Source organism: Theobroma umbraticum, unplaced genomic scaffold (assembly GCF_002168275.2).
Source record: "Theobroma umbraticum cultivar Fairchild unplaced genomic scaffold, ASM216827v3 scaffold_50.0, whole genome shotgun sequence".
NCBI classification, from domain to species: Eukaryota; Viridiplantae; Streptophyta; class Magnoliopsida; order Malvales; family Malvaceae; genus Theobroma; species Theobroma umbraticum.
The window spans coordinates 3,718,319-3,719,369 of record NW_018397261.1 but is presented as its reverse complement, the minus strand read 5'-3'; the positions used below and the strand labels follow the sequence as shown (position 1 = coordinate 3,719,369).

Here is a 1,051-nt window from a genome sequence, read left to right as displayed (position 1 = left end):
CAATCAAATCATATCAATTGAAATGATAATCATGACAAATTATAATCAATAATTAAGATAACCTTAATTAAGGTTTGTGTTTTGCACTACAAAACTGGGGGTATGGTTAGAGAAAAAGCTCCAAGCTGGGGCCTTATTGCCGCCTAGTAGAGAATTGGCCTTATAGTTATTATAGACATTGAAAGCGGGGTTTGTGGCTGTAATTTATGGAACATTCTGAATCTGAGCTTCTACACATGAGTTGAACATCCCCTTCACCAGAGACTATACTTGCAGGAGAATTGATTCTCCTTCTACTAATATAATTACGTGAAATGTCCATATGTTTCGCGTAGCAGTTCATGACAATGTTGCCCATTAGGCCCCTGGGTAAAGTTTTGTCTTCAATTTAATATCTTATAATTTATTTTGATTTTTAAGTAGTTTTGTCAACTTTGAATTGATGTCACTTGACATATAAACTACAAAAAACACAAAAGGCCACTTGATCAGGGCCTCAATTATCGTAGGACCACCAATCCGACGGCTAAAATTCTAAAGAAACAATATTGTAACCCCAGGAGATGAAACCCCCAGTAGTCAGGATTTAAAATTCCACCGTAAAAGGATGTCGGCGCACTTGTGGCGGCTTTAGAGGGCGAGGCTGCTTTTTTTTGTCTGACACGAGTGACACCCGTTCAGGAAACGGAACTGGTTCTAAAGCCCAAAGCCCTAGCGTCACTCCGGTTGTTTGTCTGCGTCCGCTCAAAATCAGAGGGAAGAAATGGCTCAGCTTAAGGCCATATCGCCAAATTCGTCAATTAACCTCGCCTGTTACGGGCCCAGAAGAAGTAAATGTTTCTTTTTTCTCTTCTTAATTTCCTGCATTGCACTCTCTGGTTATCGATTCATTTTTGCCCTATTTTGTCCCAATTAATTATCTGCTCTGTTGCGGTTCGATTTCTTTGGATAGCAACCGAAAAAAATGGGGGAGGGAACTGATGTATAAAGTTTTTTTTTTCTTTGAAAAAACGAAAACATTGCAGATGCATTTTAGGTTTTTTTTTTTTTT

The 1,051-nt window shown here is 38.6% G+C and overlaps 1 protein-coding gene across 1 annotated transcript in view; it reads left to right on the top strand.

The window, feature by feature from the left end:
• The first annotated feature begins 487 nt into the window (after positions 1-487).
• Positions 488-1,051, top strand: part of LOC110417852 (arginosuccinate synthase family) — a 4,283-nt gene continuing 3,719 nt past the window's right edge. Inside the window, exon 1 of the mRNA XM_021430417.2 lies at positions 488-830. Coding sequence (XP_021286092.1) covers positions 764-830 — 67 coding nt within the window. The 5' untranslated portion in view covers positions 488-763. The remainder of the gene's footprint in view (positions 831-1,051) is intronic.